Here is a 22801-nt window from a genome sequence, read left to right as displayed (position 1 = left end):
ACGGGCACAGGGACACCGAAAGCGGCGGGCTGGGCTGGTGTGGAGCGCAGAGCCGGGCTGGGGCCGGGCACAGGGACACCGAAAGCGGCGGGCTGGGCTGGTGTGGAGCGGAGAGCCAGGCTAGGGACGGGCACAGGGACACCGAAAGCGGCGGGCTGGGCTGGTGTGGAGCGGAGAGCCGGGCTAGGGACGGGCACAGGGACACCGAAAGCGCATCACCGCTGATCCCTCCGCGGCCAGGACCGCAGCACCGCGGGTCCCTCCGGCGGTGCCTCTGTTATCAATGGCATTGTGATGTTGGCTTTTCGCATGTTACATAATTGTTATGAATGGATTGTGATGTTGGTTTTTTTCATGTTCCTTAATGTTAGAAAAGCTTTGCCTGGGTTCTGTAATGTAATGCTGTAGAAGGTCTGTAGTTTGTGTAAGTCAGTTTAGGGAGGATGGGGGGGGGGGGGTCTTCACATTCCTGGAAAATCTTATCAAAAGAATCCGAAACCAGATGGAATGGAGCCAAGGAAAAAGATAAGACTGATAAGATGATACCCAGCAACTCCAAAGAATTAATGAATTCTGCATGACGGTGATGAATACGAAATAAGCGATGTACTTTTTAAGACGATCTTTTGGATGTAGAGGTGTGCCTTTGGATCTCTGCCAAGCACCCGGCCGTACCGCCCCTTTTTGCTGCTGTCTCCTAATTGTCCCTTTTATTAAACTTTCCTTCAAATTTTACAAAGAGTGAAGCTCGTTTTTCACAAAGGCACTGAAAGAGCATTTGAAGAGACACAGACCAATTCAGAGAAGGGGCAGGGGAGAAGCTCTCCTGTCCTTACATTTCCTTTAACTGTCAAAACATTTCCTTATTTCAATCCCTGCCTTAGAGCAAGTCAATTTGTTATGGGTTAATATCATTTACTTCTTAAAAAAAAAAAGCATAACTAAAATACCCCACAGCTTCTCTAGTGAAGGTCAAGGGGCACTGCCTGTGAGAGGGCTGCAGAGAAAGGACAAATCCTCCAGGCTGCTGTGCTGTGCAGCTGGACCGAGGGTGCTGGGCCATCTAAGGCCCGAGCTGCTCGGCGTGGGGCCAGAGCGCGGGGTCCCGCCGGCGCTGCGGGCAGAAGGACGAGCGCACCGTGCGGTTCATCAGCGGCTGCAGCGGGCGGAAGTTATCCACCATCCTCTTCTCCTCCTCGCCGTCCGACGTGAACAGCAGCATCCGAAAGGCCTCCAGCTGGGAACCACAAAGGGCCACTTGAGTCACTTCCCAGTTATCTCCCCAGGTTGGGAATTCATGGCAAAAGGCAAGCATTTATTCTTGGAGAAGAAAATGAAATCAAAGGTAGCGCTACGTTTGCATTCTGAGGGATTTTAGCACCAACACCTTTGGCACCTGCTGGTAAAGACTATCCCATTATCCACACCAGCATGGGAGAATTATCAGTCATCTGCCATCCTTAGGGAAATTAAACCCCAAATGTGGCACACCTGAGAGTCATTTCCATTCAAATACTTCATCCAACCTCTGTTTACACCCTCGCTGGCACCCAGAGAAGAGGGAACCCCAAAAAGCACCAATCCCCAGAGTTGTTCTCTCACTGGGATTAAAATAAAGTATGCAGCAGATCAGCTTTTAGTGCTCACAAGGCCATGCCAATGGTAAGTCACTGTTGTGCCATGAAAAAAGGAGAGTAAACAGCCAAGAAAAAAAGAAAAACTGAGAAAAATTTCAATTTAAAAGAATGCCACACTATGCCTGCAGTTCTCTGTTAACAATCTCCATTTCACAAAATCTTCTCTTTTTCCCTTCCCTCCACAAAAAAGGCTGCATCACGCTAAGGAGAGCAAATTTACACAGCATTCCAGTAAATTCCTAAAACCTCCCAAGTTTGCAAGGGGCAGGTTTCAGAATTGTGTATCGCAGGTGAAGATAAAACTCTTGAGAATAGTCAGAAAAGCTCAATAAAGCTGCAAAAACATCTTGGAGAGGTCTTAGGTCTTTCAGTATTAGTGGCTGTTAATGCCAGGATTCCTCCCCAGATCCTGGGCTGAAGCAGTCATAAATCTCTGTGAAAACACAGTGAAATTTTGTGTTTTCACAGAGAATTGCTGGTAAAGAACTGGTTCTATGCATCTTCCCCTCTGTGGCAGGAAGAGGGGTGTTCTGAAAGGAAAAGTGAGATTTACCTGGTCTTCATCCACCTCTATCGGCTTCTTCTTAATGATCCACGTGACTGATTCAGTGAGGGGGGGAGTGGTCAAAGAGCCGGCGTAGGTCCAGTAATCAGGGCAGGAAGGGATCAAACAGGAGGGATCAAAGACATCAAACTCGATCACAGTGTCCTAAACAGCAGGAAAAAGCATCTTTAAGGATGGTGTTTAGAGAAAAAAATGACAAAGTTGAAAAAGATCTTGACAATGAGATTAAAAACTGTGTTATGTGTGTGCACGGGAAATGAGGTGTTGGGAATATTAATAATGTAATAATTTTAAATCACATAAACTTGTATAAAACTGGGTTTGAGGTGTAAGGGGCAGCTGCTGAGCAGACAAAATTTAAGTATTTCTGCTGTCCCCACAAGCCATGAGGAATTCAGTGGAGGAAAAACAGAGTGAGAAGGATCCATGGCCTAAGGCTTTGTGGGAGCTGGATGCAGCCAGGAAAAAGAGGGAGTAAGTGGTGGAATAAGTTCAGGTAGCTGTGCCAGATCCTTAAAAGACTGCAAACAAAGTGTTTTACTTTTTACCACGTGATTTTAGGCAGCAGGAAGAGGACTAAAATTTTATTTAAATTAAATATTCCCGTCTCCAAAATGTTCAATCCCACAAGTGGGATATCAGACAGAATGTAGGAGCTTCAGAACCCAGGACTTCCCACACAAACATTGCTCCTGGGGGATTTTCAGGATATACTGGCAGCTCTTGGCTTAGTTTCTTTTAAATTCACATGCTGTAAATTATTATCGTTTCGTAATAGATGTATATTCATATTTGGGGAGGTCTTCTGGCACTGAACTGCCGTGTTTGGTGTTTATCTGGCAGAACTGTCACTGCTCTGACATAAAAACTCTATTTGGATTTTAGAAACTCCTTCCTGTGAGAAATAGTGGCACAGCGACTTCAGCTGGATGTGAAGAGCAGTTGAAAAGGTAGATGTGTTTTTTTTGTGGTTTTTTCAGAAGTGGTTTGTTCAGTCGATGTGGTTTTTCAGAAGGGAACTGGCACGGGGAGGAGCTGCTTCTGAGCACTGTCAGAGACTCAGCGCTCCCTCTCCTGGCAGGAGTCTGCTAGGAAAGATCCCGTTCACCCAGCAGAAACCCAGCAGTGTTTATAAAAAAGCAAACAATCTCCTCCTCAAAGAGCAGACAAAAATCAAAACGCCTTGATCCCACAGTAAATAAACTCCCACTTCAAGCATGTCCTTGTAAGGGGAAACAATCTCAAGAGTAGCATTTCTTCAAGTGGTTTGGAAAGCTTAAAGTATCCAATTCCTCCTGAAAAATCAGCTTCCCTCCCACTTCCCCTGTAATCAACAAGGTGTCAATCAGCCCTCCCCCTGGTAAAATTTAAGGAAGAAAGCTTTTCTCGGTGTTTTGTTGTTCTCCAAGCGTTCTTTCTGTTGGGTGGCAATGGGTGGCACACCTCAGAGCACTGACCTTGTGTCTGACTGCTGGCAGGGCATCCACCAGGGTCTGCAGCCCTTCGTGCCGTGCTCCCAGCTGCAGGGACAGGGAGGGGTTGGACAGTCAATAAGCTGATCAATAATCAATCAGTTCTACTTATCAGCATTAGTGTTTTTTGATAACAACAATCACAGAATATTTAGGGTTTAGAAGGGAGCTCTGGAGATCATCTGGTCCAAGGCAGGGGACCTGGAGCAGGTGACACAGGAACACATCCAGGTGGGCTTGGAGTGTCACCAGACAAGGAGACTCCAGGTCCTTCCTGGGCAGCTGTTCCACTCTCAACATAAAGTTCTTCATTTTGAGGTGAAACTGGTTTTAGTTTCTGGCCATTGCTCCTCATCCTGTCACTGGCACCATCCTCTGACATCCCTTGGAGACATTTGTATGGATTGATGGGATCTCCTCCCAGCCTTCCCTTAATTGCCCTAAATGGGCTTTACCAGATTGCAAACAGAAAGGCATCATTACAGCTGGTCATGCAGAACACAATTACCTTTAAGAACACTCCAATAACAGCCAAGCCATTCCCTTCCATCACAGCGTCCTCAAAACTCGGGTACTCCACAGCATTCCAGTGCACCAAATGCAGCTGAAAATGGAACGAGGGAGAGATCAACCCCTGCTCAGAGCACAGACAGCACACCTGACTTCTAACCTTGGCTGCATTTGCTCCTTGGCAGTGTGAGGCACTGCAGTGAGCTGCCTCAGAAACCACACACCACAAAAACAAGGAACAAAGTGCTGTTGGTAAATAATGGTCCTTCCCTTCTTTATTTTTTTTTTCCTTGAACAATAGCTAAAGACCCATCCACTGCATTTCCCATATGTAAAAGGGATTTAGTCTGTGGGAGTCTGTCTGCAGGAATGCTGGACAAAGGCACAGACAAAGCTCAGTATTGCTGGAGCTAAAGGGCTCTTCCATCTCTTCCCAGGAAGAGCAGAGCACACTGTCCTGAGGAACATCCTCCTGCACGTAGCAGTCTTCCTCTGCACTGCTGACAGCCAACACACTGAAGAGTTTTGTGTGGTAAATAAATACCCCAGCCCAAAAACTTAGTCACAGTCTCGCTGTTAATGAGGATCTTGCCAAGCTGGCAGCACCACTATGAACACACCAACAGGAGATAAACGTCTCCCTGAAAATAACCCATCATCACTTGACAAATTCTCCTCCTTTGGCAAAGAACTGTGGTCAAAGCTGTCACACTTTCACATTTCCCCCCACCGACTCCATCCTTTTCATTGACATTTTCTTCCTTAGCAGTTACCTAAGCATCAAAGTTTTGCTATTTTAGTAACTGTTCAAGAGCCGCAAACAGAAAATGAAGTGATGGTTTTTTAGAGTACTTAGTGGATGCTTTGTTTCTCTGAAAGTTTAGTAACAATAAACAAAGTGATCTTTAACTTCCAGTAATGGGGCCAATGTCCAACTTTCAGGCTGTTCTTCTCCAGAAAACACAGTGAATTTTTATAAAATAAAACAGCAGATGAGCTGCAGCACCCACCAGGTCTGATCCTTAAAAATAAACTGCAGTTCCTCAATTTGGGAGTTTTCACAGACACACCTGAGACAAGTATTTGCATTGTTCAGCATTTCATCTCATACCTCTGCTGGGTAAAATTTACTGTCAACAGTGTGCTCTGAGCCCCAGTCGTTTATAGCTCCCCAGTGGAAGTGGAACTGCTTTAGCCTGTACTGGTTTTCCAAGGGCCCTCCAATGATGACTAGAAAACAAAACAAGACACACATGTTGATAAATATGAGTTAGAATCGGCCAGACAAGTAAATCCTTGGAAAAATTTTGCCCAGGAAAAAAGTATCAGGTGGAGCAACTCGAGGTTGCCCAGGAGAAAATTATCAAGTGGAGCCCTATTGCTTGGTTACTTCTACACTTTGCCATGACCAAATTATTCATGCAAACACATTCCTGGTTTTCCCTGCATCAAACTGGAGGTGAGCTGAAGAGTCTCCTCATCCATCTCCCCTCAAGGGGATGTTTTCCCAGTTGACACCAAGTTTGGCACGGTCATGAGTTTCACACTCTCACCCCTCTGTCAGAGCAGGAGTGTGAGGACTGCCTGACCTGGAGACACCTGGCAGGTGACACAGCAGTGACACACCCATTGAATGGATTAAATGACATCCCTACAAGCCTCAGGATCTGTGAAAAATATTGACATTTCTCATGACAAGACTTCAAATAGCAAATTTTGCCAGACAAATCAGTATATTGAGTCAAATGTCCAACTCTCCTCCAAGCTACAAAAATCCAAGCATCTTACCCTGCTTCAACACAGCTTTCAGACTGCACAACCAAAGGTCAGCCAGAAATATGTTTTATTGTGCCTACGAGCTGTGCATGAAGTATTTAACATCCAGTCTGCCTCTGGGCAAGTTTGTGGAAGCTTTAATGCCCTTTTTATCAATGAGTAAAGGTAAACCTCCAGTCTGTTCTCCTGGTTTCAGAAGGCCTCCCATCCTTTTGCAAACACATGAATGAAGAAGTCCATGCCCAGCTTTCTGCTTCCACTCATTCCCTCCTACCTGCACCAAAAACATCCTGCAAAGTCATCCTGCTAATTATTATATCAGAGCATCTGGTAAATGAGAAGCCATAATTACTTCCCAAGGGCTAATAGCACTTACGGAATCAGAGAATCATTTAGGCTGGAAAAGAGCTTTAAGATCCTCGAGTTCCACTGTTCATCCAGCACTAAACCATCAGCATCTGCTGGTTTTTACTGAACTGTAGGACATGGTGAAGTTTTACAGCAAGCCATGGTATAAAGCACCTAATCCCAACACTGCTTCTGAAAATAAGTTAATCACTTTCTTGCTAAGGAGAAAACAATGAGAGGAATTAAAAGATTTTCTTGTATTATTTTTTTTTTCCTGAAAGCCAGCCAGCAGGTTTGAAATTCTAACCAGACAGGCCTGGCTGTGATAAAGGAATAAATTAAAACAAGCTGTGCAAAGTGACATTGAATTCATTTCATCCCCTGCTGCTGAGCTCTGGGCATGAATGCAACACCGACCATCACTGGAGAATCACAATGCCCCATCCCTGGAGGTGCCCAAGGCCAGGATGGACGGGGCTTGGAGCAAGCTGGGATAGTGGAAGGTGTCCCTGCTCATGGCAGGGGGTGGAATGGGATGAGCTTTAATGTCCCTTCCCACCCGAACCATCCTGGGATTCTGTGATGGAGAAGGGGTGGGATGAAGATGTGGTTCACCCAGCCAAGCCTTTCAGAACTGAAGTTTCTGTGCTCCAACATGATCCACTCCTGATTATGTGATGATGCAAACCCACAAGTGACTATATTTGTGTTAATAACCACATCCACTTAAATGTTTGCCTCACAAGTAACTTTAGGCACAGACACACATATGGAGAGACTCAGGTTCCCTTAGTGGCCACCAGAAAGTGACAGGAAACAAGTAGGAACTTCAGTCCCTTTAGAAGCATTTCTTCTCCAATTACAATCTGGATAATTTCAAAACAAAATAGAAGTTTAAGGGGCTCTAACAACAAGAATCACTGCACTGTTTATTGCAGCCCTGGCTCTGTTTCAGCCTCGTTTCTGATGACACCACACACAGACAGACCACATGCTGTACATACCTTTCCCTCACCCTCTTCCTCCTCTCCTCCTGCTCTACCTTCAGCTTTAGCCCAAGTCTTGCAAACCCCATCTCAGGATTCAGGCCTTTTTGTCTATCCTGGGTGTCTTTCTCATCTTCTGTTTCAACTGTGGTGCTTTTGTTTGTTCCCAGCTTTCTTCTCTGGATTTCTATGATTGTTAGACAGAAGCTGGCAGGGAGAAAAACCAGAAATAGCAAGAGTAAAGAAAGAAAGGTGGAGGAGAAAGGCAGGCACCTGAAAACTGGGTTATACAGCAACACCTCACTAGCTGTTGTTCCTCTGTCATTTTTCAGCCCTGCCACTGATTGTTTGATGCCATCCCATCCCTTCATGAACTTTAATTCATTTGAGGAAGATGAGGATGATGGAAAGTCAGCAAATGCTCACAGGGAAAGATCTACCTTGAGGAAAGTCTTATAGACAAAGCAGGTAAGATCTTTCAGAGGTGAGCACCTGAGTCCTGGTGATTCCAGCCTACCCTGTCCCTGTGCAGTTAATTATTGCGTATTTCTGAGCCCCCTAATGGCAATTCCCCTTTGCTACATCAATTCTTGCAGAAAAAAATCCACCTTTGTTATCCACTAAACACTTTTCAGCATCATATCCTCAACAGATAGTGGGGTGTGGCTTATAAAGCAAGAGACTGTTAAATTAAAAGCAAAGCCAATCTAAAGTTAATAAATTAAAATCACTGAGGAGGTAACAAGTGATGTCTCTCCCCTAACCCCACCTCACTAAAAGAACCAGAAACAGAAATGGATCTTCCCTCTTGGAAATGGATATTCCAAGTGAACAGCTAGAAACAAGAAAAACAAAACAAGCCCCAAGCATCACACAAGCTCCCTGCATTCCACCACTACCATTTCTGCTGCACTGTTCTATCAGCCTCTTTCCAAACATCAACCGAAAATATTGGTGTTGTGAGGACAAAGTGTTTGTTTGTGTGCTGGAGGCTCCCTTCCCAAGGGCATTGCTAAATCCCTCAGGAAGCTGGAGGATCTCTCATGGTGAGCAGCCACCTTAAACATCAATGACTCCAATCCAACAGGTTCCAACTTGCTCAGGGTCCCTCAGTTTTTCCCTGCAGGACAAGCTGGGCAATCATGTGCTTCACAACAGCCCTGACCAACTGCTACCAGCTCACCTGCCCTTATGAAATATCTTTAAATTCTGCAATATCCTTTGGTAAAGGTAGCTTTTAGCAGGAACAGTGAACAGAAAATCTGGAATTTGGGAGCAATATCTTGATTTTAAGTCAAATTTTTTACTCTATTAAGTTTTAAAAAGGTTGAGCTACTCAGGTCAGAGGCTCATTCACATGAAATTGCTGGAATGGTTGGATTTTCCATGCACTCCTGCTTCCCCTAAAACAACAGGGACACACACACACCTGCTCCCTAGGGCAGAGCTCAGTGCTATTTCATTCCCTAAAACCCCATGGAGATAAGCATGTGTGCTTTCCAACTGCAACTCATGTGGCTGCTGATTATTTCAAGTGCATTAAATATCTCTATTAACACCACAGAAGATAAGTGGCAGATTACTTCAATAAAGAGCAGCGATGGAATCAGGTTTCAAATTGAGTAGGTACACATACAAATGACTGAGGATTGACTCACGTGGTCAAAGCTTATTACAAAACCTACAAGACAGGGCACCGAGGCTTGTGAAATGAGTTTCAACATCCAGCAGGGGATTTGTGCACAATGCCCATGGTAACAAAACCACTGTAAATGTGAAGTCTTTCTAGAATTATAGAACTTCTTCTTTATGATTCCCACCACTGTAAACCCACATTTAACTCCAGCATTTTTTTTACTGTACATTCATTTTCAACATGAGGACTTACATCACACGAGTATTTTTCCTCTCTAAGCATTAATGAGATGTTAAATAGATTTTCTTTTTCCCTGAGTTTTGCTTACTTGATCTGTCAGTAGAATCATCAAACTCCACCAGGAAGGAGTAGCCATTGTTCCAGATGTGAAGACAGGTGGTTGGGTCATAGCTGATTTTCAGAGGCTTCAGGAAGGGATCATAAACACTGTCCCTCCACTGGATGTTGATGGGAGACTGCCGGGTGCCTCCAGGAATTGTCAGCGGGCTCTGCCACAGCGGATGCACTGGAAGATGAGGAGGAGAGTCAAGCTCTGAGGCAAGATACAGAACTTTCTGGCAAGGGAAGGTACTGTGTCACCAAAGGCTAATTCGAGTCAGCTGGTGCCCAGGAAAACAGAAGAAAAATAAAACATTCCAGTTGCATGACTCAAAGCCATACGGGGAAGCACAGTAATTTGACTTAGAACCAAGTCAGTACCTTCCTGCCTTTGCAGAATGCTCTGAAAAGAAACTGTCCCCCCATTTCCCAGAAAAAGAGAATGTTTTCCTATTATTGCCAGATTTTAAGGCGGCTTTGTTTTAGAGCTTTCATGACACACCAGTGCCATGAGCTGAGCTGGGAGCGCTCCAGACATGGGATAATTCCCACTGGGAAGCAAAACATTCTCTAGAAGGCAACACAAGTACAGGGGTTACCCCACAAAGGAGGATTCAGAGCTCCTGCAGCAGCCACACCAATCCTGACCAAAACTGCTTCGTGCAGACACATCCTGCTGATCCCACACCTGTAAAACCCAAACCCAGCAATTTTGGGGGCAGCTTGGGCACCTCAAACTGGCACAAGCTGGGTAGGTACATAAATAGTTTCCACAGAAATTTATTCTGCTTAAAACCAGAACAGACACCTGTGTGAACCTGTTCACCTGGTGACCCACACGCAGGTTTTGGTGTCCTGTCCCTCTGCTGAATCCTAAATCGTGATGCTTCGAGCATCACCTTACAGGCTACTTCACTGCATACGTTCAGGGTCTTTTACAACGAGGAATTAAAAATAAGTTAAACCTTCAAACCACTCACGTGAGGGGTGCCTGAACAACTTTCCCCCCGTTTTCCCTCAGCGAGGAGCAAACTACGGAACTCCATAAGGTCAACTCAGGCAAAGGCGCTGCAAAAACACTCCCTACATTTCGAGCACTGTCATTTCCTGCTGTTTCATCCGAGGACAAAAGCAGGCTGAGCTCGGCGTCCCTGCAGCTCTCACACAGACTGTGGCAGCGCGGGGGGCTGCAGGCGATGGCGGGGACAGGGCGGGGAGAGCCGGGGCGAGCGAGCCCCGCTCGGGCTGAGGGGGAGCGGCACTCACGGGCGTCTCGCAGGCGGTAGGAGCAGCAGGCGCCGAGGCTGCACCGGCGGCTGCCCCGCCGTGAGGAGCAGGAGGAGGCGGCGGCGGCGGCCGCCCAAGCGCGGCGGAGCAGCGGCAGCATCGCGGCGGAGATCGCGGAGCCGCCGCCGCTGCCGCCCAGCCCGGCCCGGCCCGGCGCGGCCCCTTCCGGCACGGCCCCCTCGCCATGGCCCCGCCGCAGCGGCCTCGGGGGCGGGCCGGGTCTGCCCTCATGCTGTGACATGCGGCTCCTCATGCTGTGACGGCCGTGGAGCAGCGGCAGCAGCTCTGTGCCGGGGGAAGTTCGCCATTTCCCGTGCTCAGGGTGGTCCCCTCACACCCAAAGTGATTCCTTCGTACCGAGTACCTCACCTCCAAAAAGTATCGCCTCACGCAAAATAGCGTCCCCTCACACCAACATAGCACTTATTCCCTCACACCGAAGCGTTTCTCCTCCTATCAAGTATTTTCCCCTCGCATCAAGAGAGTATTTATCGCGTCATGTCAAAAGGGATTCCTTCGCCTCAAGTACATCCCCTCACAACAAATGAGTATCGCCTCACCCAAAAAGTGTCCCCTCACATCAAAAGTGCATCCCCTAACGCCAAAAAAATGTATTCCCTCACACCAAAAGTGATTTCTTTGCACTGAATACATCCTCTGACGCCAAAAGAGTATTGCCTCACCCCAAAAATCGTCCCCTCACACCAAAAGTGATCCATTTGCACCAAAAAATGCACAGAGATGGGTGGTCCTGGCACAGCGTGATCCCCGCTCCAAGCCACATTTGGAAAAGTTATGAAAAGTTAATATGATGTTTACTTTTCTTGGCTATCACAAAGGCAGGAGGCCAAAATAGTCCCACCTTGGATGATTAAAGGGTCAACTCAACTCAACTGAACTGGGTATTCACCTGCCACTGCTTGAGGTGGTGAAACCTTGATGAAACTGGTTAAAAACCTTGGTCACTCCTCACACTTTTTTGCTGTTTCAGCTGCCAGTGAAGAACACATAGCAAAAAAAAAAAAAAATTTAAAAAGGAAGGAAAGCCTGTAGAAATCTAAAAGTGTCAGTGAAAGCACAGAGATAAAGCAAGAGTTCTAATTTTTGCCAGTTCTCTTGGGCAGCTGGGAGAAGAACACCACCCTCAGCTCCTGACCTTCATCTTACGACCATGAACCGTTAGTTACTCTCTTAAAATCCTTTTTCAAATCTGCATTTATCTTTTGGGGATTTTTAAATCTTGTTAGGGTGACTTTTGCATTTTCATAAGGAACTTCACGTAACATTGAGAATGTTTCACTGAAATGGAGACAGGAGCAGATACTCAACGAGCATCAGCCAAGAAGTGTTTGCTCTGTTTTACCGACATTGTGTAAGAAGTTTCCATTGCATTCACGGTATAACATGTTTAAAGTACTCCTGAGTTGAGTAAGAGCAGGTTGAAATCTGACAAACCATTTGCTTTGAGTGGCTACACGATCACAAGCAGATCATCAGGAGATGTTCAAACAGCCTGTGATGTCAGGATGTTAGACTGGGTTTAAATTTCATTTTACTTCATCCCTGCAGTCTTTTTTTGTGTACCGAGATTCAACTGCAAGCAAAACAAACTCTTGGTTTGATGCCCAACATTTTTTAGGATAACTAATATACTATTCTCAACACAATTCTTTCTGTAGCTTAAAAAGAAGAGGTGAATAATCAATGAAATTGAAAAGACCTGCTGCCCATGAACATCATGATTCAGTCAGGCTTAATCACAGTTTAACAGCCTCTTCATCATGGTTAGGCAACTCTTTAGCACAGACCTGTCTTGCTGAAGCTACTGATGAACAACAGGGAGCTCCTGGTCATCAGGACAGCCCAGACAGGCTTCAGGTGTTTTATATTCAGCATAAACAAGAGACCCTGGGGGCTATTCTCATCTACAAACAAATTACTGGCATCCCTTCACCGTTCATCCTTGTTCCATTCTTCCAGGATGTGTCCTCTAAGTACAACTGATAACCTTGGGCAGCTTAGAAATTACACCTACACCTGGTTCTGCAATTATAGAAAATCACAGAAAATTGCAACTATTTCTTTTCTGTACATTAAATGGATGAAATAAAAAGCCTCAAACTCCACTGCTTTACACAGTGGAATTAGGACAACCCAACTCTAGGAAGCTTTTTGGAGGTTTGATCCTGCAAGGTTGTGAGAAATATGAAGTTTTTTTACAGTCACTAAGCTGAACAGAGTGAGTCACTTCTTGTGGGCTGAGCAGCACAACCCAAAGGAAAGTTTATGGCACACTCTCAGAAATGATGGGCTGGTAAGGCACAAAACTAAAGAGAAATAACTTAGACCTGCAGTACTTTCATTTCTCTCCTGAATCATTCATGGAACCTCCATCCAGCTTTTTATGTGCACATGCTACTTCTTCCTGAGCATAAAGTTCAGTAAAACTCTAGCATTTAATTCAAAAAATCCTTCAAAGAAAACCCTTCAAAATATGAGCTCAGTGGCAGGGAGATGGTTTGGTTTGGAAACTGCAGACAGAAAGAACTACCTGTGCAAAAAGGAAACCTAAGCCCTAAACCTTGTTCCCAGCACTTCACCAGTGTAGCCAAAATCTTATTTTCTGGACCATTCCAGAAACAGAATTTTCCCTTGGCCATGCCCCAGCTCGGAATGGTGATTTATGCAAGAGAGAGACACAGCTCTCATGCAGCAAGAGCTGGAGAGAACAGCAGCAGCCAGGATCACAGTATCCCTGTTGTTTCCCCCAAATTGTTACATTTCTGGACCATCTGGGAGGTTCCAGCTGGGCTCTCCCTTATTGCTGAACCCAGAGTGGTTTCCTCAACCAGAAAGAGAAGAGCCCAAGGGATGAGCTCAAGTGATGCAGAATCTGTGTGGAAAGAGAAACAGAAACCTCACCTACGAGTTTCGCAATGTCCAAAGTGAATTTAAAAAAAAAAGGTGAGCATTGAGAAATAAATGTGCAGTTTGCAGCCTTGGCTCACTGAGGAAGGGCCTGGTCTGGCGTTTGCCTTTGTCACACACCCATCTCTGGTACTGTCAGAGCAGTTAAACTAAATTTTGTCATACAAAAAGCATCACCAAGATGTGAATCACCTGTGAAAAGGGATCTGCCACAAACAGCCCTAATCTGTGCCTGATTTATTTGATTTTTTTTTTTTTAACCTCCCCAACAGACACAGTGATGCTCCATTTAATTTTATGGTGTTTGGGGGCTTCTTACATTTGCACAATGGTTTTTTTTTCCCCACTTTTCCCAGATATATAGAGCCGTCCAAATATTCAGAATTATTTTCTGTAATTAATTGGACCCTTTGAAGTATTTGTTAAAAAGTCCATTTAGGATTGACACAAGTATCAAAATCTTCAGGGTGGGAGTTCAATATCCAGATGAAACCACAGGTTTTAATCTTTGAAAAGAAAAAGACCTGTTGAATCAAGTGCTTTGATTTCTTTAGACATGGATTTTCGAATGAGATAAACCAGGACAGACACTGTGGTGGGAAGAGCTGAGAAACCACACCCAGGGGAAGGAAATAAGGCCCTGCTTGCCATAGCAACGCATTCTGAATGAGAAAATAAAATACACACATTCCTGAAACTCAGTAAAGAGCCGTTTTAAATTTAAAGGACCACGGCTCTGCTTCAGCCACTGGGATTGAATATTGCAGAGGAAATCCAAGATAGGTTGATTTCCTTGAAGCTTTTTTGTTCTGAATCAAGATTTTGGGGGATAACAGCACTGGTTGGCTCAGGCCCATAGTGACGAGGTGCTGAAAGTTGTGCTGAATTGCTGTCAGATGGGGACTGTGATTCAGGCCAGTTTATTGATAAACGGCCCAGTGTTTTTTATCAAATAGATGTAGCTGACAGGGTGCTCCCAGCTCGACAGGGGAGCAGCAGCAGATTGTGAAATGCTCAGCTTTTCTCTGCCTCCACAGTGTTTGGCTGAGATAGGAGCCTGGCTGAGGAGGCAGTGGCTGAGCCCAGATAAGGGGGAGGTAATTCCAGCTGGCAAGGTAAAGCAAACACAGGCTTTATCTTCTTCTGTATGAAAACATTTGCTGAAATTATGCATTCAGGCTTAGGAACTCAGCATGGAAAGGGCTTGAGTGAGAACTCCTGGACAATTTGGGGAGGCACTGCAGTTGTACGTGCAGGCCTGGAGATGGCACACCTGGATTGTGTGCCACTGCTGGACTCATGTAATTCTTTGGGAAAAAAACCAAAAACTTGACAGATTCTGCTTTTCTTGTGACTACTCCTAAAAGGGCAAGAAAGGAAAAAGCCATTTAGGTCTGCTCTGGTAATTAGGCTTAAAAATCCCCATGGAGAGCATTTCTAGCAATTATTCTAAAAAATTTATGTCTGAGACCTCCACCTCCATGTGTTGTCACGAGGTACTCAGAGCTCGGCACAGACACCCGCTGGGAATTTTGACATCCATGCCACAAGTCTCACCAATGTTTCTACAGTGCTTTTCCAGTGAAGTGCAGGAAAAGCCCTTTGTCCTTGCAGGGTCACAAGGGGAAGCCAAAAAGCTCTAGAAATTGTCAGCCTTTGAGTTGCTTAACCTTGGTCTGAGTAACTGTGGAGTAACCCACAGGCTGCTTCACTCAGAGCTCCTGTCCACTCCCTGCCTGCCAAAAACAGCCATTCCAAAGACAAGGTTTTCTTGATTCAGTTTGTTTTGGCATTTCCTGCATGAATGGCACAGAGAAGAGAAAGATTTAAGGAATAAACAGTAACTGTCTTAAATTGAAAAGGGGAATGTGAGTAAAAATAGATACCAATTGTAGTTCATTTAATCAGCAGTGGTCCTTGGATGAAACTACCTGGTCTGATCTCTTCTTGGAATGGGATCCCCTCTTACCCTGGGTAACCATAAAACAATTCCTGTGTCCATCTCACGTGGAAATCCAGAGCTCAGCTCTTCTCCAGTTTAACTTCTCACTCCACTGAACAACTTCAAATCATTTTCCCAGAGTGACACCTCCTCTGATAAAACAGAAACACAGCACTCAATTCCAACACACTCTATCCCAGAAGTTTCTAATTCTATGGACCATAAATTTTGGTGATGCATTAATACCGAACAAGCAGAAAAATTGGGATTGCCTGGAAGGATTCTGTGCTGCTGTTCCATGGATTTCATTACTTTATAACAACTTAGACTGTGCCTTCCAAACTGGAAGTTGTTGGACTCGCCATAAATATTCCCTTGCAATCCTGGTTTATGTCTTCAGATGGAAAAATAATGAATAAAAATACAGACTAATGGCAGAGCTTTTTAACCACAATTCCAGTGGATGCTCTGGATTTCCCCTTGGAAGCAGTAACTCCTGTCAGTGCTCACCATGAGCAGTTGGTGTGAGCCCAGTGCTGCTCTTCCTGGCACAGGGTTGGGGTTTAGCTGTTCAACCTCTCCTGAATTGCAAAAGTTTGCTGATAAAATGGAGAAAAAAGAGTGATTTAGGCAGTGCTTGGGAATAAATCCTCTCTCGTGTGCACCCACCCATCTGTGGAGTGGGTGTACACACAGTTGGACAGATTAATTAACATCTAATTAATACTAATTCATTCGGAAAGCTACTATTACATGCACCTAATTGATACTAATTTAATGGAAAGGCTATTATTTTATAAGGTTGAATCATTGTTTTTCTAAACGTTACAGTAGTGCTTTTCTTTGAAGTACAAGGTCTTTTTCCTTGTTTTAATGGGAAAAATGAAGTTTCTGAGAGTGCCTGTAGAGGACAAACTGGGGGCTAATGAATATTTCGTGGAGTTTCCATATAAAAGCCTTGTGCTCATCTCCACTCTGCCTCGGTTTATATCACAAAATGATCGGGTTTCATAATTAAGTAAATATAAAATTTGCCATTTGCTAATTTAAATAGAAGGGAATCACACCTCACTGTTCATGGAAGAACCTGGCTCTGTTCTTTGGGAGAAGTTATCATGCTGAATAAATTTACAGAGGAAAAAATAGGAAACAAAAGGTTTTTCTAGCTATAAAAATTACTCTTTACTATTCTCCAGCTGACATTATCTGCACAGCAGCAAGTAGACAATCTCTGGCTGGACCCATCTTATCTGTAAGTAAATTAATCAGTATTTTTAATAACTAAATCTTTAACATCTTCCAGGAGTATCTTGCACCTCAAAGTGATTTATTGGAGGTGATTTATGGAGCACATTTGGAGGGGGTTGTGGCTTGTACTAGGCCTCATTTTCCAAATCAAACATTGCAGTGGCTACAAAATTCTGAGTCAGAATCAATTTGTGCTAAACGCATTTTGAATTATGCTCCTAAATGCAGTTTTCACTGAAAGCCTCCCAAGTAATGATTGCATTTTGTTACAGGCTAGAGTCACAAACAACCCAGTGCCACTGACACAGAAGAAATAAATAACAAGGTTGAACCCAGAAATTCCACAGGTATTTCCATTTCTTTCATTCTATTCACTCGTTTCTTCAATCTCTCAGCCACATTCTCCAACTCCCTTATTATTTAACTCGCTAATAAATAAGAACAACACTCAACCGCCCCAGCTCTCTTCCCACCTCAGCATCTCCCATTTTCCACCTATTTGCATGAAATGAAGTGACTTACAGGCAGCATTCCTGGCTTTTTTCTGGGAGCAGGCAGCCAGGCTGCACGGCCGTGTTGGCACAGCTCGGAGGCTTTGCAGCTGCTTGGAGAGACGCACCAGGGCTGGTACCTTCACACCATTCATCACTGCCACCCGGGCACTCCAAACCTTCACTGCCTCCCTCAGCAGAGCCTTCCACAGCCTAACAACCCATCAACATAATGGAGAACACAAAATCCTGTGGATATAGAGCTCCACGGGAACTGAGGGGTCACCAGGTTTATTTAGAAATAATTTTGAGAGCACCCTTTGCTGGTTAAGAGGTGGAGCCAACCCAGGAGTTAATTTTCAACTCGCCCCTGCTCTGTCTTCCTCATTGGCTCTCCATTCCCAACGAGGGGCTGGCTGGTTGATGATTATTCCACATGTGCTTTCCAGAGGGGTTTTTTCCCCCCCTCATCTGGCTCCAAGAACACCAAAGGGTTGCAGAAAACTCCTCTTTGGTATGCAAGGAGAGAGTTCTTATCACTCCTTTGTGCATGCACACTTTGAAGACTTGCATATCTGAATACTGATAGCCAAGAGGTGCTGTCAGAACAGCTGAATTGCCCCGAGCTGGGGCTCAAACTGAGAAATTCCCAGAAATCCAGGAGCTATGCAGGGCTGGGCACAGGGGAACACAGAGAGAAGCATTTTAGCTCTGAGCAGTGACTTCAGCAGCATTGCAGCCTTCAGGTGGGTGAGGAGCTACAGAACAAGGCATGCCAACAACAAATCTTGTGACAAAAACATCCCCTAGTTTTGTATAGACTAAAATTAGTAACATAAGGACCGTTAATTATTCCTCTGCTCACACTTGGAGCCAGATGAAGTTTTTGTCTGGGAGAAAACAGATGGAGATATTTTCCTGACCCATATTTCTCAGAGATGAAAGCAAGAATGTTACTCTCTTGCTGTTTTCAGGGGCACCTCCCATAACTTAGTTACCTTATGTGAAAATGCTGTATAGAAATCCCACACTTTCATTTCCTCTGGGATGTTTGCTCTTCCTCCAGCGGGCAAAATCCACGTCGATGGTACGGGCACATCTAAGTCAGAGCTGCAGTATCTCAGGCCAAGCACAGAAACACAGGAAAGGAATTATTCCTATAACTTTTTCCCAATATTTCAGATTATTACAGGCCAAATAGGAATGCAAATAGAGAGCTGTTAAAGCTGGAATTGTCCTTCCCAAGGACGAACCAGCCCAGCAGTGCCTGAACCAAAGGGTCCCCTGGCATTCCCAGCCCCTGTGAGTGACCAAGCAACAAACCAGGCCCAAGGTCCAGCCCAGGAACACAGGAAGGAGTAACAGGAGACAGGACCAAAGCCAAGCAGCAGAAAAGGTCCCAAGTCCTTCCTAGAGACAGAAATAAAGGCAAAGAAAAGTTCCACTACCAGAGCTGAGGCTTAAATAGGCTCCTGGCTCATCCTGGTGGGTGGAGGCTGCAGGTGAGGATTATTTGGGGTCGTTAAGACTTAATTAAACAAAATGAAAATATTTACAAAACCCACGTGATTCTTCTTCTCCATTAAATACATAAGTGGGTATATTTTGAAAACTATAGAATCCATCAATGACAGAGCAAGAAGTGATGAATGATAAAGCTATTAACATTCTGCTGTTTTTCAATAGTTTTGAAATGTGTTCTGGTTGTTTATTTTGGTTTTGGGTTTTTTTTATTGTTGGGTTATTTTTGGTTGTTTTTTTTTGGTTTGGGGTTTTTTGTTTGGTTGGTTTTGGGGTTTTTTTTTTGTTTTGTTTTTGGGGGTTTTTTTTAACAAACTCTTGTTTTGAATTAGAAACTTCTTGGTGATGTTTTCATGAAACATCTGCCTGTCTGTCATCTCTTATCACACAGGGTGTCAGTGCAGGGCTCAGGGAATCCTCTTTAGTATCCTAAAGTGGCCAGTTTAGCTGTGCTATTTATTATTCCAACTCCTCCTACTTAGCAGAGTCTTCCTTACTACTTGTCATTTATTCCCTGGGCTGCCAGCTCTGGAGTGAGAGCACAGCCTGCATTGTCAGCTCGGAGTTGTGCCCAAAGAACTGAAACATCAACTGTTCACAATTGGGGAATTTGGGTGAGGAGTGTGACTGTACACAGTAAAAATGGGCTTTTTTTTGGCTCCACAGAAATGAAACAAGTGAAAATCTAGCAATGTCTTGCCCTCACCCCTCTGACTTTTGCTGTCAGATTGGGCAGAAAGGATCAATAATTGTTTGGGGTTTTTTACTGGAGCATTGCCAGTACCTACTTGTTTTTACGTTACCATTGCTCATATTAATTGTGTTACTTGCAGAGGGAAAATCACCTCCTCCCTGCAGTGTGTCCAAGAAATCTGATTCCCCAGGCATCCTGCTTGGAAGGCTGTTCCTGCCCTAGTGCTGCCTCAGTTGCAAGTCACACCCAATAATTCAGCAAAAACACAGTGCTACAGCTTTACTGTAATTAGATACCATGAAAGTGATTCAATAAGGAATATTTTCCTCACCTAATTATTGTCTAATTGGCAGGACAATCAGTCAAGTCGTGGGAAGCTCCCTGGGAATTTTGCTGCTGAGGAGTGGAAGCCTCTATGGAGCGGCTGAAAATGTCACTTAGGGTAGGCTCAGCTCATTCCTGGGTGCCTTTGCCCCTCATTTCCCCATGGATTGGCTCTCCCTTCCCATGGCAGATTTTACTTGAGGGAAGCTTTTTTTTGATGTCCGTGTTTTGCTGGGACGCTTCATCCAGCAGAGCTCAGCAGCCTGGGAACCACCTCTGCTTCTTCATTCTCTCTCTTGCATCGGGGTCCCCAAACAGGACAGAACATTCCAGCTGTGTTCCCATGAGTGCTGAGCAGGGGGAATTCCCGAGATGTGCTGGAATGCTCTGTCAGATACAGCCCAGGGACCTTCATCCCTGCCAGGGTGCACTCCAGGACCTACAGGAGAACACCTGGAATGGGAGAAACACTCTGTCTGCAGAGCTTTGCAGTCCCCAGGTTGGAGTGAAGCACAGGATTACACCATCCCAAGGGGTTGGAATTTGCCTCTGTTGCCCTGGACAAGCTTCCGAGTGACCTGGGTTGCCCGGAGTGCCCCTAAGGGCAGCCTTGCCCTCCTGCCTCTGCCACGTGGAAACCTGCTCAGGGACATTCTGTCACCTCAGCCACAGCTGGACATCTCCACTCGGTTGATTTTACCCCTCACACCTGAAACGTTTGGGTTACATTACAAATAATTTCGGACGTGTCTTAATGGATAGAGGTGCAGAATTAGGAGATGGTCAAATTCTGCTTAGAATCATAGAAGGACAAAATCCTCTAAAATCTGTAGGTGGAATGAGCTCCCCTTCAGGCTTTGATAATCCCCCCAAAAATACTCAGATGATAACGGTATCTGGGAAGATCCCAGCCATGCAAAGTGCAAACACAGGGCTTGTGCCCTGTGCACATTTCTCAGAAGGGAAAGAGCCTCACATCATTTTTTTTTTCCATGGAAGAGTCTGTAAATAAATAAGAGAACATTGAGATCGTGCCTGACCCTTCTCACCTCATTTCTCAGACTGGCAGAAATGACCCTACAGGACCATGGACTTTGACCAGCCAGATGGCAAAAACGTGTTTTCTCTCTGCTGAGGGGATTCAAGGCCTTTTCTTCCATCCCTGTTCATGAAAATTAGGAGTATTCTCATTAAATAAAATGGAGTTTGCTCAGCATAAACCAGAATGAGATCAGGAGTAATGATGCAGAGGTGGCTGAAGTAGGTTCAGGAGCAAAACCCACTTGATCCTGCCTTGTTTTCTGTTACAAATCACAATTCTGAGAGGTTTGAAAATGGTTGTGGTGTCTGAAAAATAAATGCTGAGCTTCTCCTCATATGCTGCTACAGCACATTTACAAATAATATTAATATTCTCTTGGTTAAAGATGTATTTTATCTAACTTTTCCTTAAGCATCACTGTCACAATATAGGACATGCTGTGTTCATAGGGCTGGGTTTGTTTCCCTCTCCAGTTACAAGAGATATTACAGAGAAAATGAATAAACCCAAACAGAAAGAAATGCATCAACAGGGGAGCTCCAAGTACTCTTTTTCTTTGGACATGATTGAGGATTTTATCCTTAGGAAACAAAATTCTTCTTCCAGACTTCTTCCAGCAAATACTCTGGAGCGACTTCTGTGCCCTGCTCACATCTTCCCCATCCCTTTGTCCCTGTATCCTCATGCTCAGCAGTGAGGATAATTATGAATGTCTGTCACTTGTTTAAACAAATGCTTTGTTTGGCAACCTTTGTTTTCTTGCTGCTGCTGCTGCTGCAGCTGCAAAACTGTGTGCACAGTGTGTTAATTTTTTACCTTTGATGCTATGGGAAGGTTTTTTTTCCCCTAATGAAAAAAAAAAAAGGAAGCCAATGAATGAGATCCCAATCTCTCCTGATCCACACAAAACATGTGAGAGCAGCAACTTCCTTAGAAAACAATAGTAAATGAATGCTGATACCAGGGTGAAATAAGCTGGATACTTCCTGGAAGCAAATGATTCCTCAGAAAGTGGCAAAGCACAGACATAAAATGCAAGAGAGGGGCTGGAAAAAAAGAGCATGAAAAGGTGAGGAAATAACAAAGAAATCCTTTGTTTATTTGGGACAACAAACTAACAGGGCAGCAGGGGGTATTTTCTGCTACAAAATTAAAAGATTAAATTGATATATTGGCACCCTGAAGTTCTCAGTCATTTTTACATGGGGGAAGGAAATTAAGAATGGATTTGATGTAGGCACTTGAGCAAATTATCATGGTTTAAATCAGAATAAACCTTCCTGTGTATCAAGTTCTTCCTGGCATTTGCTCATAGGCAGACTCTTATCCCAGGGTAAAGTGAAGCCCTCATTCACTAAATGGGGATTACACTGAATTTCATTCAATTATTGCAGAAATAGTCATGGGAGCTCAGTTTTGGCAGCTCCTGAAGCTCAGGAGACTGTGGAGCACAGGAAGCAATTACCCTTTGGTCAGTCATTCATTGGTACTGGGAATCCAAGATTGAAAGCCAAATCTGGGCCTTCAGATTTAACAGAAAGATCCTTTTCCTCCTGCTGTTTCCCATTGTTTCCAGTCAGACTTTCTGCTGCATGAAGTGTTTGTCATATCTGGCTGTGCAGTCTCAAGGGAAAATGGGATAGGCCATGATAAGGGAGTCCTTCCATGATTTATTGGTGTCATTCAGAATTTTAAAAGGAAATGCCTCCTGGTTTGGGAAAAAATCCAGAATCATTGCTCTGGTAAAGAGGGAAAAGCTCTTACAAGAGGTAAGGTAATTGTGGATTCTCAGCTGCTGGATCAGAGTGGACTGGCAGGAGAAGGTGCTGCAGCCTCCCTTGGTGATAAATGGTTTTATTTGTTTATTCTGCTGTTATCTCTGATCAGACTTGCAGACATCACTTGGATCCTGACAGTATTTCCTGCAGTTAATTTGAGATAAATTAACTTTAGGTAAATACTGTAACTGGTTTATGACAATGACAATTTTTGTGTTTGTGTTGTGACGTGATTCATGGCTCTCCAGAGGAGCAGGATCTCACGCCTGCAGAAACA

The 22801-nt window shown here is 44.6% G+C and overlaps 1 protein-coding gene and 1 long non-coding RNA gene across 5 annotated transcripts; one reads left to right on the top strand and one right to left on the bottom strand.

Moving 5' to 3' along the window:
• Positions 1 to 587: 587 nt before the first annotated feature.
• CA5A (carbonic anhydrase 5A) lies at positions 588 to 17472 on the bottom strand. 4 transcript variants are annotated; one of them, XM_042027049.1, is made up of 7 exons: positions 17197 to 17469; positions 9259 to 9456; positions 5296 to 5414; positions 4183 to 4278; positions 3660 to 3722; positions 2191 to 2346; positions 588 to 1237 (listed from the first exon to the last, which is right to left on the bottom strand). In XM_042027049.1, exons 1-7 carry the CDS (start codon positions 17318 to 17320, stop codon positions 1064 to 1066), a joined length of 930 nt encoding a protein of 309 aa, XP_041882983.1. In that variant the 5' UTR covers positions 17321 to 17469; the 3' UTR covers positions 588 to 1063. The 4 variants fall into 4 exon arrangements, with proteins under 4 accessions (XP_041882983.1, XP_041882984.1, XP_041882986.1 ...); XM_042027050.1 differs by lacking the exon at positions 17197 to 17469 and adding an exon at positions 10536 to 10671; XM_042027052.1 differs by having other exon boundaries at positions 1235 to 1320; positions 17197 to 17472.
• Positions 15053 to 22419, top strand: LOC121664061. The gene is made up of 3 exons (XR_006015857.1): positions 15053 to 16678; positions 16947 to 17021; positions 19734 to 22419. It is a non-coding gene; the product is annotated as an uncharacterized LOC121664061 (long non-coding RNA).
• Positions 22420 to 22801: the final 382 nt, after the last annotated feature.

The sequence above is a fragment of the Corvus kubaryi genome, unplaced genomic scaffold, assembly GCF_017639235.1.
Source record: "Corvus kubaryi isolate FWS band 111438036 unplaced genomic scaffold, C.kubaryi_AGA036_p1.0 37300, whole genome shotgun sequence".
Lineage (NCBI taxonomy): Eukaryota > Metazoa > Chordata > Aves > Passeriformes > Corvidae > Corvus > Corvus kubaryi.
Note: the sequence above shows the minus strand (reverse complement) of the source record. Positions and strands in the feature narration are given on the sequence as shown.

Coding starts and splice junctions, on each gene's coding strand:
- CA5A (XM_042027049.1), bottom strand. CDS start 17,320: ATGAATGGTGTGAAGGTACCAGCCCTGGTGCGTCTCTCCAAGCAGCTG. Junction 3,723..4,182: donor TTATTGGAGTGTTCTTAAAG/GTAATTGTGTTC, acceptor CTGTCCCTGCAG/CTGGGAGCACGGCACGAAGG. Junction 2,347..3,659: donor TGCCAGCAGTCAGACACAAG/GTCAGTGCTCTG, acceptor CCTGCTGTTTAG/GACACTGTGATCGAGTTTGA.